Source organism: Panthera tigris, chromosome B4 (genome assembly GCF_018350195.1).
Source record: "Panthera tigris isolate Pti1 chromosome B4, P.tigris_Pti1_mat1.1, whole genome shotgun sequence".
Lineage (NCBI taxonomy): Eukaryota > Metazoa > Chordata > Mammalia > Carnivora > Felidae > Panthera > Panthera tigris.
This window is the reverse complement of record NC_056666.1, coordinates 87165387-87178005: the sequence shown is the minus strand read 5'-3', so window position 1 is coordinate 87178005 and position 12619 is coordinate 87165387. Positions and strand designations below refer to the sequence as shown.

Genomic DNA, 12619 nt, shown 5'->3' with positions numbered 1-12619 from the left:
GTAAAACCACGTACCATTCCCCTCTTTATGAAACAGTAAGCGTTCTCCTAAAAACGGAAATAGTAGAGGGACATCATAATGTTATTACCAAGCTATAAATAAAAAGTGAAATACTTATTCAAAAGGCATAGTTTAACAACTATTAGCCATTTTACGTATGAAGAAAATAAGTATTTTCAAAGTGCGGCATCTTTGGTAAATGTTAGATCTTTGCCTATCAAGAATTTAGTAGAAAAAGCCTGAGTGTTCACACTACGCCTATATGAGAGTCACACTTTCATGTCAATTAAGGCTACACAAAAAGTGAACACCATCTTTCTTTTAGGAGGTTTTCCAGAATGGTAGGTGAATACTAAATCATGGGTGAATTTTTTTTTTCACATCTAATCTCAATTTGTTTTCATGCTTAGTTTTGCTTACAAATTTTCCTACCTCCCGAAATCAGACTGGAATATATATAATTTCTAAATTTAGAACAGAGAAAGAACTAGGCTATAGAGGGTATTATGTTAGGTGAAATAAGTCAGACTAAGAAAGACAAATACGGTATGATGTCACTTACATGTGGAATCTAAAAAACAAAACATGAATTAAAAAACAAACAAAATGCAGAATCAGACATATAAATTCAGAGAATAAAGTGATGGTTGCCAGAGGGAAGTACTAAGATTAATTCTCTCGTTTAATGACATACTATTGATAATATCTGGAGGTTGTAGGATGAGGAAAATGGGTGAAGGTAAGTGGGAGATACAGGCTTCCAGTTATGGAATAAATAAATCCTGGGAATAAAAGGTACAGCAGAGGGAATATAGTCAATAACATCACAATAGTGTTGTATGGTGACAGATGTTAGCCACACTTGTGGTAAGCAGAGCATCATGTACAGAGTTGTCAACCATACTCGAAAGAAAAAGGACTAGGCCAAAGTCTTTGCTGTGAGATCTTAAAGAGGTTAGTGCTAAAACCTTTAGATTGTTCAACTTAGAAATGGCAATTCATTTATTCACTCAATAAATACTGAAGGTCTACTACATATATACTATTCAATATTGAATAGACAGCTAGCAAAATAGCCAAGGTCCCTATATTCACAGAATTCAGAGTCCAGTGGAGGACACTAATTAAGTAATTAACATATGTAGTAAAATACTATAAGTGCTGTGAAGGGAAAGTACTGGAAATTATGAAAATATATAAGGGCTCCCTATTCAGATCAAAGGAAAGCCTCTTTGAAAAAGTAACATTTTAGCATATGAATAGAAGTTATTTCAGAAAGAGTAAGAAAAAAAGCTATCTAGACAAGAGGAACAGCATGTGCCAGGACCAGAACTTTGGGAGTCTGGTATGTTGGAGGAACTGACTAAATGATATTGGAGTTTATAAGGGGGTGGAGGGGTGGGGAGAGAAATGCTAGTCAAGGCTAGAGATGTAGAATGGACTCAGACTGTACAATGCCTTTAGGGTAATAATAAGGATTTTATCCTAAGTGTAACAGAAAACCGCTGTAAGATTTTTAGCAGGGAAAAGACATGATCTGATTTACATTTCATGAAGACCACTGGAAATACCTCACAAGATTACTGGGAGGATCAAATACAAATCAAATCTTTAGTGAGTAAAAAACTTACATAAAGCTATAAGTACTTCAAAAAGGTCTATATTATATCGTGCTAAATATCTGAATGCGTCAAGAAAAACAAATTGTATTGTGGTCTGGACGGAATAAGTTTCAATGGCTCCAAAGTAGCTGGGTCAGTTTTAGGACCCAAAATAAAGTTAATTTTAAGACAGTCGTCAAATGCTGAAAACCTACTATAAGAACTAAAAAGGCCAAGTTTCTTTCTTCTTCTTCTTATTTCTTTTTTTGGTGGTGGCAGGGTAAAGATAGAATTCTATAAGTTGTTTAGTGTTTTTATGCACGCTGGAAGCAAATTTGAGGAAAGATATATAGGGGCCAATAAATGAGAAATAGTTTTAGACACAAAGAAGTTTAAAAGCAGTATGGGGCAATGAGGGAATCTCAGTAGCTGCATTTAGAAAATCATAGAGCTAATGAATGCATAGTTCTTTCTTTTCTTTTCTCCATTAGTATGTTTATACTTACAACTTTTAGATAAGCAGTTCCTCTTTGTCTAATACTGACATAAATATGTCATTTATTTTCTAAAAAAACCACCTTTTTCTCTGCAACGTATACATAAAATAGTAATTCTTTTACCACTTAGAAAATACACAAATATTTCAGCCTAATTCAATGTAGCACACAATTTCAGAAAACATGTATAACTATTTATGCACAATTAGCAGAATAAACAATTCTCGATGCTAATTCACTCTAAGATTCATTCTCTAACTTAATGATATACTATTTAGATTACATTTACATAGCAAAAACATAAAACCATTTTTAAGACTAAAGGAGGTATCAATAATATCTAGCATTTTAAGCCATTATAAACCAGATAATATACAGGCTTTTAAAAAAAGTACCAAACTATAACTCAGGACTTCATTGTTTCAGTTAAACTTAACCAAAGAAAGCTATGAAGTCCTTTCAAATAAAACAATGGCTTGATTAATCTCTTTATATCTTCATTTTAAATTTCAAGCATTTCCAACTGATTTTCTGCTTTGCACATTAAATTCATCAGTTAGCAAGAACTAATTTTTATGACCTCTTTTTACATCTAAACTAAGATTAAAAAAGGAACTCAGGAAAGAGGCCAAGTAAAATTGTGAAAGTGAAAAGAAAACCCAGAGAATGGAAGAAAATTTTGCAAATCATTTCTCTAATGAGGGATTTGTATCTATAATACATAAATTCTCAAAACTCAGTAATAGAAACAATCTAATTTAAAAATGGGCAAAGGATCTAGATAAACATTTTGCCAAAGAAGGTATACAAATGGTCAATATCCATATGAAAAGATGTGCAAAATCATTAATCATTAGGAAAATGCAAATCAAAACTACAATGAGATACCACTTTATATCCACTAAGATGGCTGTAATCAAAAAAAGACATTAACAAGTGCTGACAATGATGTGGAAAAATTGGAACCCTCATATACTGCTGATGGCAATGTAAAATGCGGCATCCACTTTGGAAAAGAGCCTGTCAGTTCCTCAAAAATTAAACACAGACACCCAGCAATTCCACTTCTAGGTCTATACTCAAGAGAAATCAGTTATATCTACCCAAAAACTTGCACATGAATGTTCACAGCAGGATTACTCATAAGAGTCAAAAATATGAACAACTCAAATTTCATCAACTGATGAAGGAATAAGTTCAATGTGGTATATTATCTATACAGTGAAATACTATTCAGTAATAAAAGGAAATGAAGTACTAATACTTCACGGAAGAAGCCAGACACAAATATCATGTATATGATTCCAAAATATCCCAAATAGGCAAATCTATAGAACAAAATGCACATTAGTAGCTGCCTAGAGCAGGGGGATTTGAGGAGAAATGGGGGGGGGGGGCAGGGAAGAAGGGAGCTGCTAACAGTTACGGAGGATTTGGGGAGGGGTGATATTCCAACACTAATTAAGGTAATGGTTGCACAATTCTATGAGAATACTGAAACCCAGTAAAATGTAAGTTTTAAGTGGGCAAACTGTATGATATGTGAATTACATCACAATAAAGCTGTTATTTACTATTAAAAAACGTTTTTAATTTTTTTTTTTTTTTTTTTTTTTTTTTGAGAAAGAGCGCAAGTGGTGGAGGGGCTGAGAGAGAGGGAGACACAGAACTGGAAGCATGCTCCAGGTTCTGAGCTGCCAGGAGAGAGCCCGACATGGGCTTGAACTCACGAACCATGAGATCATGACCAGAGCCAAAGTTGGATGCTCAATGGACTGAGCCAACAAGGCACCCTTTTCTTTCTTTTCTTTCTCTTTCTTTCTTTCTTTCTTTCTTTCTTTCTTTCTTTCTTTCTTTCTTTCTTTCTTTCTAAGAGTGGAAGGGTCATATATGTGGATAGGATTATTAGGGATGATTCTACAGAAATTGGTGTTGAGCTAGGTTTTGAAGAAAGTCAATGTCAAGAATTAGTAAAATGTACTTGAAACAATATGAATGATGTGTAAAGCCCTATGATGCAGAAATCAGTAAGTAATTTGCAGGAAATGGGAAACACCATCAGTACCAAAGCAGAGCTATATAAGTTAGAAATGAGACTGCTAAGAGACTAGAAAGCTAAACCAAGGAGAGAGCCACAGAATATCCTACAGGTTCCTCAGATGGAAAACAGATGAAAGTGCTATTTTGATATGATAAAGCTATCACTTCCTGATTTTAAAACTTGAAAGTATTCTTCTTTCAAAAAGCTGCTTCCATAATATGAGTATATGGCTCAGTTTTAAATGAGCATCATGCACTCAGTTTAAAATATGGGCTTTCGAGTTGACTATCTAGCTTGGGAATCTTTGCTCTACCACTGATCCAAGTGTGACTGTGTACATGTAACTCTGTACCTCAGTTTCTCTATCTGCAAAATGAGAACAGGTATAAAGCTCTTAACACGGTAAATGAGTGATAATTTTTGTAACCATCACCATAACTATATGATACATGTAACTATTCAGCTGTACTTCTCCAGAGAATTAAGCTTCTACAGCTTGAAACCCATTCAAATTTATGAATATAAATTTTCCATCTATATCAAACATAAATCTCCTGTGATTAAACGGTTAAACTTGGTCAAGCTTTTTAAACATAAATAATATAAAACAACCCAAATTTTCATATTTCTTTTACTATGATCATTTCACCCTCATCATTTTTAATCTTTTTTTTGTAACATTTTACTCAAGGAACTTCATGCTCTTTTGACTCGGGTAATTAATTTGGTCTTTAATGCTCCAGGTTTTGATTTAACTGGCTCTCTAAAATTTAGAATAGCCTGAGCCACTCTTGGACTTGCTTGTGAAAGTCTTTGACTTCTTTCACGAAGGAGGTCCTTTCTATGGCTGCTTCTGCTACATGATTTTTCCTAACAGTAAGGAATTATCACATTACTATTTGGGTCTTCTCAAAACTAAAAGGAGAGAAGGGACAGCTAGCTCTCCTCCTCAGGGAGAAGAAAAGGTAGTCATTACCCTCCTTTTCAGGGAGGAGGGCTATAAAGAAACCATGCAGAATCTTACTGACAGAGGTAGTAAAGAGTGTTGTAGGAATAACCAAATACAGGTTAATCATACAGAGGTTTTCTGCCTCCTATTAAAATCTCACCTTCTTTTCTTCTTTTTGAGGAGTTATTCTTCATTAGGCCTTCAGATATGTCATTTAAACTGTATCCAAAACTGAGGTTACTTAACTACCAGTCTTATTCTATGTTTCTTTAGTAGTGACTTCTGTGTAAACTGGATGATAAAACTGAAAGGAGCTCCTTCCTTTCCCTTGTTTAAAGAATAGATGGGAAAAGAGGGTGGAGAGATGACTTCGATGGAAAAAATATAAGATATAGAGTATGAATTGCAGTGGAAACTAGGGAAATGAAAATAAAAGGCACAAACTGAACTGAGTCAAGAAGAAAAACAACTGTTTTAGTAACTGTTGAAAAACTCTATAAAGGAGCTAAGGGGAATAATGATTTAATGAAATACTATTTGCAATATATTTGAGTAGTGACAGCATGAGGACGTTTCTAATACTAAAGAGATACTGATAATACCTAGTATTTTAAATCATTATAAACCAGGTATTTAAAGCAGCTCTGAACTCTTCAAAGCATCTATAAAACGAGGTAAATAAGAAAACTTACTCTAAGTATAAAGCATGTACAACAGTGAACGACACAGTGTTAGCATTCAATAAATGTTCGCTAGTGGTGGCATTACCACCTGTGAACCACATGCAAATCAATTGGTTTCTCTGAGCTCAGTTTCCTTACCTATAAGAAAGGAATATAAATACATACTTGATCCTTATTTTAAGGACTAAATCAGATAATGCAAGTAAACACCTTCATTGGTTGCTCTTAACCTTCCCATTATCTCCTTGTTAATATGTCTGATGGCTTCAATTCACTTTTATCAATAATCATGGCTTATTAATGAAGTGATTCTCAAAGTGAGGAATAGAAAAGTGACATTAAACTCATATAATAAAATGGATATACCTAATGACTAATATGGCAAAACTGATTGTTCTCTTTGCAGTAATGCTACTTGAACCATCAGTTTTCAGGAAGATGTTAAAGAGGTATCAATATTTTCACTGTCTTAATTCAAAAGTCTTTTGACTTTGAAAATTCATGAAGAGTTGTTTTTGAAAAACAAAATCACTTGGTAAACATGGAACATAAAATACCAAACTTTCATATTTGCATTTCTGGGCTGGGCTCTTCCTATGGATTCATAGTCCAAAAAGGGATCCTTATGTGTTTGTGGTTTACTATAAGCCAACACTTTTAAAATACAGACAAGGTAACTAAAACAAAAATATCCTACAAGTTCTTCCTGTCTGCTTGATGTGTTATTTCTGTAAAACTGTATGAGAAGGAGCCATACAGCCTCTAATAAAATGTTACAATTACTGATAAACAATTTAAATTCAAAGTTTCAACAGTAAATCATCTCAATTTCTTTATTTTAAATAAACTTCTGGATCAAAATAACATTTATTCTACATACTGAGTTAATCACCCATTAAACTTTAAATGAATTAAATTTTCAATTTCCAGGAGAAAGACATTACGATTTTTCTAAATACTACATCATATCTAAACTGAACAGTCGGAAAAGACAAGTTGGCAGTAAAATGGTAGAATTCTGCTACTAAATATAAAATAGATTCCATTTAAAAAGAAAACATGTCCATTTTTTTTTTTTTTTGCCTTTTTAAAGTGGGACATTTTAAAATGCATCTTCAAAATAAGAGGCAGTATAGTACAGTGATTTTAGGGCCTGAGTTAAAGCCCCAGACCACTTGGGTTCAAATCCCAAACTGAAAGGTATTATGCTGAATGAAATAAGTCAGCCAGAGAAGGACAGATGTCATATGCTTTTACTCATATGTGGATCTTGAGAACTTTAACAAAAGACCATGGGGAAAAGGAAAGGGGAAAAAATAGTTACAAACAGAGAGGGAGGGAGGCAAACCACAAGAGACTCTTAAATACAGAGAACTGAGGGTGGATGGGGGTGGGGGAGAGGGAAAGTGGGTGATGGGCACTGAGGTGGGCACTTGTTGGGATGAGCACTGGGTGTTGTATATAAGCCAATTTGACAATAAGTTATATTTAAAAAAACAAACAAAAAAACAAATCCCAAATATATCTCTGTGTGAATACTCTGAGCCTAAGATTCCTACAGCACTTTCACATTCTAGTGCCCTAGAATTGTAGCAGAGTAAACAAGTTAACATACGTAAGTACTTAAAACAGTACCTAGCAGGTGGTTTTTAAATGTAATATTAGGGGCACCTGGGTAGCTCAATCACAGTTAAGCAACTGACTGCAGCTCTGGTCATGATCTCACAGTTAGCGGGTTTGAGCCCTGTGCTGGGATCTGTGCGGACAGCTCAGAGCCTGGAGTCTGTTTCTGGTTCTCTCTGCCCCTCCCCCCACTCGTGCTCTGTCTCTTTCAAAAATAAACATTAAAAATTTTTTTTAAAAATGTAATATTATACATCGTGGCCTGACACTAATTTCTTATTATACTTATGTACAAGCAAGATTAATACTTGTCACAAAACTATTTTGTAAAAAGAACATTTAATATTTTACATGTGCTAATGGGGCAAAAAGGATAGGATTTGGGGGGAAAAGCCTAAATGTCACTAAACAGATAAATGAAATCACTGACTAAAAAGCTCTGGATCTTCCTGGCAAATAAGGTACATTAATTTTGGACTAATAACTTAGAAATGATTTAAAAACTTATAAGAAGGCTTAAATTAGGAAAAATTCCCTTTCTGGATTTTAAGCAACCAAAATGTAAAAAATATGCCTTAATAATGTCACTATTTCTGCCCTTATTTTCACCAATTTACCAACACTAAAAAAACAGTTTTGCTTTCTGGTTTCATTTCCTGAAAATGATGTGACATGTACCCTAATTTAGTGGTTAACACTTTGGCACAACTAAAATTAACATTTACAGTAATAGTAATGAAAAGAAATTTTTAGTAAGCATTTAGTAAACAATCTGGAGGTTACACTGATTAATAGTGCTCTTCTACATTATAAACTGATTTGTCATTTTAAGGTATTTTCTGTCAGTGTCAAAGTTTCACAAACATAAGAGACCATATAAAATAAAGCCTCAAAAATTTCTAAGTAAAAAGAGTAGGAATGTAAGGAAAACTCTAAAACTGAATGTCTCCTAATGTGAAAACCTTGATCTGATGGGCCACTCCTTGCCAGCGTATTTAAACAAAAATATCATACATATCATGTGCAATGACTCCAAATACAAATTAAAGTTACTCTCTGAAGTATCTTAAACCTACTATAGTTCTTAGGGTGTATACAAGAGTGACACACAGGGACACCTGGGTGGCTCAGCTGGTGACTCCTAATTTAGGCTCAGGTCATGATCCCAGTGTCCTGGGATCAAGCCCTGAGTCAGGCTCCATGCCTGCTAAAGGTTCTCTATCTCCCCCTCCTACCCTCTCTCCCCTGGCTTGCCCACGCTCTCTCTCATTAAAGTAAAATAAGAAAAATTAATTAAAAAAATGACGCAAAATTTATATTTGTAAGTTAGCTATGCATTACCATAGACTGTACATAAAAGTTAAAATCACACATAAAAATTAGTGAATACGACTGGTAGAGAAATAAAATTTCATAAAAATGGGGAAATAATGCGATGATTTTGATATGTAGTTATCTGTTTATTTACTTATATCTCCAAAGAGAGTAGTCCATACCCCACAAATTGTCTTAGTAAGTCATTTAACTACCTATCCCCCTTGAATAGGTTCCTTTATCCCTAATATACTTAACATGTAACATACTTTAAACAAAATTTCCTCTTCTCTCCATGTCATGAGAAGCCACCAAGTATCTGAAGATTATCTTTCATTCAATCTAAACTAAACAATTTTAGTTTCTTTATCCTTAGTTCTATAGTTATTAAATTCTAACCTTGTTCATGGTTTTCTGAGTACCTCCTTTGAGCTAAAATACAGATTAAGAAATAGCATTATAAGACTACTTCTTTACTCCTTCTGATGCAGATCAGTGTCACTTTTATACCTCACTTTTTTAAGAGGTATAATTCTGCATCAATTTTGAGTTGTCACTATAAAATCTAGTATCAAAGTTATAGAATTTGTTCTTCCTCATCTCAGACTTGTGCAACTTATTTTCATCTATAGAAAGTCAGTCTGCAGATTAAAAAAATCATTCACTATTTACAAATAAACAGAAACTCTAGTTTTCAAGCAGAATCAAATCTGTACCCATGCTTAAGTGTTAGTTACCGAGCAGACTACTATGAAACCCGTCCTTATCCAAAAGTGCTCACAAACTACTTAATGAAATTTATTCATTTTAATTCCCTTGACCATAACATCAAACATTAGTATTAAACTTTTAAGAATAAACTTATGGTAAATCTTCCATTTTTTCTCATTAACCCAGTTTTTCCAAGATGGTTCCACACATATATGAAGACAACGTTCCATCTATATATAATCCATCTCAGTTATAAAATACCAGACTGGATTTGCCCCAATAAGCAAAAATGACTAATCCAAAGATCTTTTAAAAAGACATTAAAAAGAAATAACTTTTTAACAAGTTAAAAATAAGTTTGAAAGAGTCCCAAAAACATGAGCCCAAGTAACAACTAAATTATTAAATATCTTTACCAGTTCTGTAATTATGTGTACATAATCAAATTTGTACTTACCAAATTATTCTCCTTGAAGCTCTGAATCAAACTGAATCTAAACTTTTTCCTTTTTTGACAGGTTTCACCTAATTGCAAATTAACTGCCTTACATATAAACCAAACTGGTTTTTGCAAATCCCCAGTACTATCCTGTTCCTGCATTCTTTTTCCCCTTAACTAAGGAGGGTAATGAATTTGAGAATAAATTTTTTCACATTCTGCTGTTACCTAAAAATACAGGCATCAGTTTCCTTTTCTTTAAAATGAAAGCTTTGAAAAGACGCAAATTTTGGACTTCCCATATTCTTTTAGATCTTTAAAATGTTTTATAATAACTTTGCCAAAAAGCAAAAATACTTTTATTTGAGAAACATTAAACTTTAAAAAGTTTAATGCCCACAATACACATACTGTTCCTATCACCCTATGGTGTCAACACCACCAATTACTCAGTATACCAAAAACACACATTAAAGAGAAGTAATAGCCACATGAATAAGAGGCACATTTAAATTTTAGATTTCTATTTCATGGAAGTCCACATTTATCTTCCTATGAGGTGGTAATAGGCTAGGTGAATCAAGAATTTTTAAGCGTAGGAAGCAAGAATTACCTTCAATAATCCACAGACTAAGGTAAACTTGTGTCTCAGGAAATACCCAATTTCCACACAAGAATAAACATGTTACAAGCACTCCAATATGAACAATAATGACGATTAAATCATCCAAAGAGCGTATTTTCTGTTGTACTGCAACAAGTGTATGTTTACACCCTCAGGGATTTTTATCATATAAGCACAGAATGTAGCCTCACAAAGTAGGAAAACAGTACCAAGACTTAGATCAAAGTACTAACATTCAAGTCCCAAGACTGCCATCTACTAGCTTAACTTGAAAATGTCCTAATACTACAGCATTTTATTAGAAGTAAATGGCGGTGACAAGAAAGTAACTAAAATTTAATGCTATCGCATAAACAGATAATATTTCAGAGCATTTCATTGAATCAGGACAAAAACCCCATAATGACATTATTATTGCCCATTTTTCATAGATGAAGATACTGAGGTACAACGATTTAAATTAACTTTCCTCAAAGTCACACCGCAGGTTAAGTGGTGAAAACAGTGACCTAACTAGGTCTAAATCGTATGTTCCTTCCAATAAGTCATAGAGGAGGTGAAAAAACACTCTAAATTATATACCAGCGATATGGTGACAATGGGACACGAAAATAATGGTTACCACCGTGAAGGGGAACATCATCCTTCTTAATAAACAGAGCACTTGCTCTTCACGCTACACATTCCCGTATCTAAGTGATTCTGAACGCCGCTTGCAATGGCCGACAAGTATTAGAATGTATACACACTTCCTTCAGTTGTTTTAAGGATATCCTTTGGGATTTCATAAGTCTGACTATTAGCAAGCGACTTAAGCGTCAAGTGGACTTATCTACTTTTTGCAGGCCTGCGTTATCCTTCAAACGAGGAGAGGGCTGCGCTTCTAAGAGAAATGCTGCCGGTTTCTACCAAGCCTCCCCGAAAGCACAAGACCACGTGGTACTCCTCATTAGCCTAAGGATCTGTACTCCTATCCCTCCTTTTGACAAGGACCTGGAAACTAGGGTTTCTTTCTCTTAAGTGGCGCCCTGACACATGCCACCTGTGTAGTAGGAACCGCAAACATCCTGCAGCCCGCCTCCCGGAAGAATACGAGCAACAGAATAACGAGGAACTTGAATGCCGACAATGCCGGGAAAAGGAAACGACTGGAGGAGGAAAGAGGGTGAGCTCTTGATCAGCCGCGGGACCCGGACCTGTCAAAAATTCGGAGACTTACGCCAAAGGACTGTAACCTATCATTCGGGAAGGCCTGAGGTGGGAGCGGCACTACGGAAGGAAGGAGGACGGAAAGGAAAAGAACTGAGTGAGTCGCCGTCGCCCCTCCTCTCACACCTCTCAGCGCGCCCCGACAAGCCACGAACCCTGGCCCTCATCTCGGGTCCAATCTTTGCCCCAGCATTTCGGGAGCAGCCCAATTCTTGCTGCCCAGCGCGGCGGCCGCCGGACCTACCCGCACCTGTCACTAGCGAAAGACACCGGCCCGCAGTTCCCGCCCAGTTCTCCCCCATCCTCCCGCAACCACGGCCACCTCAACGCCTTTCTCTCACCAGGTGTCCCCTTTCCGGAGAGAGGTTTTGAGCAGCGTCGCGATGTCAGACCGCTGGATGTCCAGATCCGCCGCTCCGCCTTCCGCCATCTTCTTCCACTAGCGGTAGCGGAGGCGGCAGCGACGGCGGCGGCACGCCCCAGAGCATTGTGGGAATGGCGTCCCGCGGCCCCGCCCAGTCGGCAGGTCGAAACCAAAAGAGACGTAATGGGGGGAGGCACCTCGGGACAAGAGTCGGTCCCGGGGGCGGACCGAGTGCGCCGCCGTGGTCTGCTGCCCCCCATCGGCCCCCGCCCGTTCAGCATCTCGTCTTGGCCTCCTGTGGCCCGGGACCGCCAGGTTTTATATCTTCTCTGTGGGACCCTGGGTCCTCTGTCTCTAGAGCGGTGCCACCGCCCCGTCCATCCTCGACTTCTGCCTTTCCCTCCCTCTTTCTCACAGACGGCTAAAAACCCTTATTTGCGCATTCAATCACGCTGGAGGGTGGGGTGGGGCGGGGGGCGTGGGGACGGCTAAGATACGGCAGGCAGAGAATTTTAACCATTCTGAGACACCAGTCTTTAGGTTGCTAGTCGCAGAACCTAAGC

The 12619-nt window shown here is 36.5% G+C and overlaps 1 protein-coding gene across 7 annotated transcripts in view; it reads right to left on the bottom strand.

The window, feature by feature from the left end:
• Window positions 1–12562, bottom strand: part of USP15 (ubiquitin specific peptidase 15) — a 118536-nt gene extending 105974 nt beyond the window's left edge. For all 7 annotated transcript variants that reach the window (XR_006220026.1, XR_006220023.1, XR_006220025.1 and 4 more), the window contains exon 1: window positions 12034–12562. Coding sequence is in view for 3 of the 7 variants with exons in the window: in XM_007075008.3 (XP_007075070.1) it covers window positions 12034–12122 (89 nt within the window). In the remaining 4 variants the exon portion in view is untranslated. The remainder of the gene's footprint in view (window positions 1–12033) is intronic.
• Between the last annotated feature and the right edge of the window lie 57 nt (window positions 12563–12619).